Consider the following 1,640-nt stretch of genomic DNA (forward strand, 5'->3'; position numbering starts at 1 on the left):
ACCAACTGGATCTTCCATGGACTAAACCACTACTCAAAGACTATACATGGACTGACCCATGACGCCAGCTGCATATGGAGCAGAGAATGTCCTTGTTGAGCACCAATGGAAGGAAAATCAATTGGTCCTTCCATGGTTGGACCCCCCCCCGTGTAGGGGAAATTCGGGCATGCAGGAATGGAGCATTGGTGGTGAGGATAACACCCTTATAGAAGAAGGGCGATGGAGATGGGATAGGCAGCTTATGGACAAGAAATGGAAGAGGGAGTAATATTAGAAATATAAATAAAAAAATCCAAAAAAGGTAAGGGTTATAGAATATGAATAATCTTAACCAGAACTTTAGAAACATTTGATTCTTGGTATAGAAGAAATTTATCTAGAATGAGTTTAAGGCCACATCAGTTTCCTGTAGTAATGGAAACTTCTCAAGGAACATTCTCACAGATGTTACAAATGCATAATTCCTAAATTCAGGCCTCGATTGGATTTGTTTTAGAACCACACTTGTCTTTCAGAGGACTCTGTAGTTTCAAATGCTTTATCTCAGAGACAAACATGAACACACCAAAGGATGACATGGTGTCTATTAGGAGGCCTACTGGTAACACTGCAGTTAAATATTTTCTTCTTAAGGTTTCTTTCTTAACACGAAAATCAGGTGGAAATTCAAGAGTGATTTGGGCATAAAAGTCTACCATGTGGTCCCAGGTCACAGAAACAAATGTGAACATTTTGCTGACACACAAAATTATGGCAGAAATCTTGTAGCAATATATCTGCATGTCCAAGTGTGTCTTTCATGCAGCTGATTTTAGTGCCCATTGCACTGAAAACCAGAACTACAGGCTTCATCAAAATGGCCCATACTATCAGATTCTGTGCATACAAAATTTCAGTTGAAATTTTCCATGTTGTGTCAATTGGGGTGTACACCAGCATCTTTGTTAGTGTTCCAGAGACATTAAGTTGTTGAGGAAAATATACTTCCCACAGTCCAAAGGACATATACTGCACAACATTGTTTTCAAATTCCCACAGGTGCCAGCATAAGCTGCTTGCAATGAGTATTTCCAACACGAAAGCTGATAAGCTACTAAGGAAGCCACTCAGCTTGTAGATGCACTCTGTCCAACTGTTAAATTTGAAGATGACATTGAATAAATATAAAGTCAAGTCAGGGACACCAAAGAATTTGGCAAAACAATTAGTCACTTTACATGTAGCACTAATATCTAATAGCATGTCACTCTTTTCACATAGTTGCATTTTAGAAGTCTAGGCATTAGTGTTTAACAAACATAATACAAGTAATGGTATAAGAAGCCTGGAACTTAGGACCATGAAAGGATTACAATCTAGTCCTGGTTTGTTTTGCACAATTTCAATGTATCTGTAATGTATTAAGCTGTAAGTATATATTAACTAGGAATATTAATTCTAGGTATTAATAGTGAGAAAATAGTGTATCATATCACATGAATTGTGATGTTTTATAATCTGTGTTTTCAATGTAAAAACATAATAAATAAATGAGATTAAAATCACAAGAATTTTCAAATATCATTTCTAAATTTCACATCAGGACTATCATATGACTATGGAGAAAAGAAGTACCAAGAAATAACAAACAAAATAAA

General features: G+C 36.2%; 1 protein-coding gene across 1 annotated transcript; it reads right to left on the minus strand.

Moving 5' to 3' along the window:
- Nucleotides 1-473: 473 nt before the first annotated feature.
- LOC116889036 lies at nucleotides 474-1,269 on the minus strand. Its single transcript, XM_032890233.1, is given in 2 exon segments — nucleotides 474-789; nucleotides 791-1,269. Coding segments are annotated over 2 exon segments (795 nt in total).
- Nucleotides 1,270-1,640: the final 371 nt, after the last annotated feature.

This window comes from Rattus rattus, chromosome X, assembly GCF_011064425.1.
Source record: "Rattus rattus isolate New Zealand chromosome X, Rrattus_CSIRO_v1, whole genome shotgun sequence".
NCBI lineage: Eukaryota > Metazoa > Chordata > Mammalia > Rodentia > Muridae > Rattus > Rattus rattus.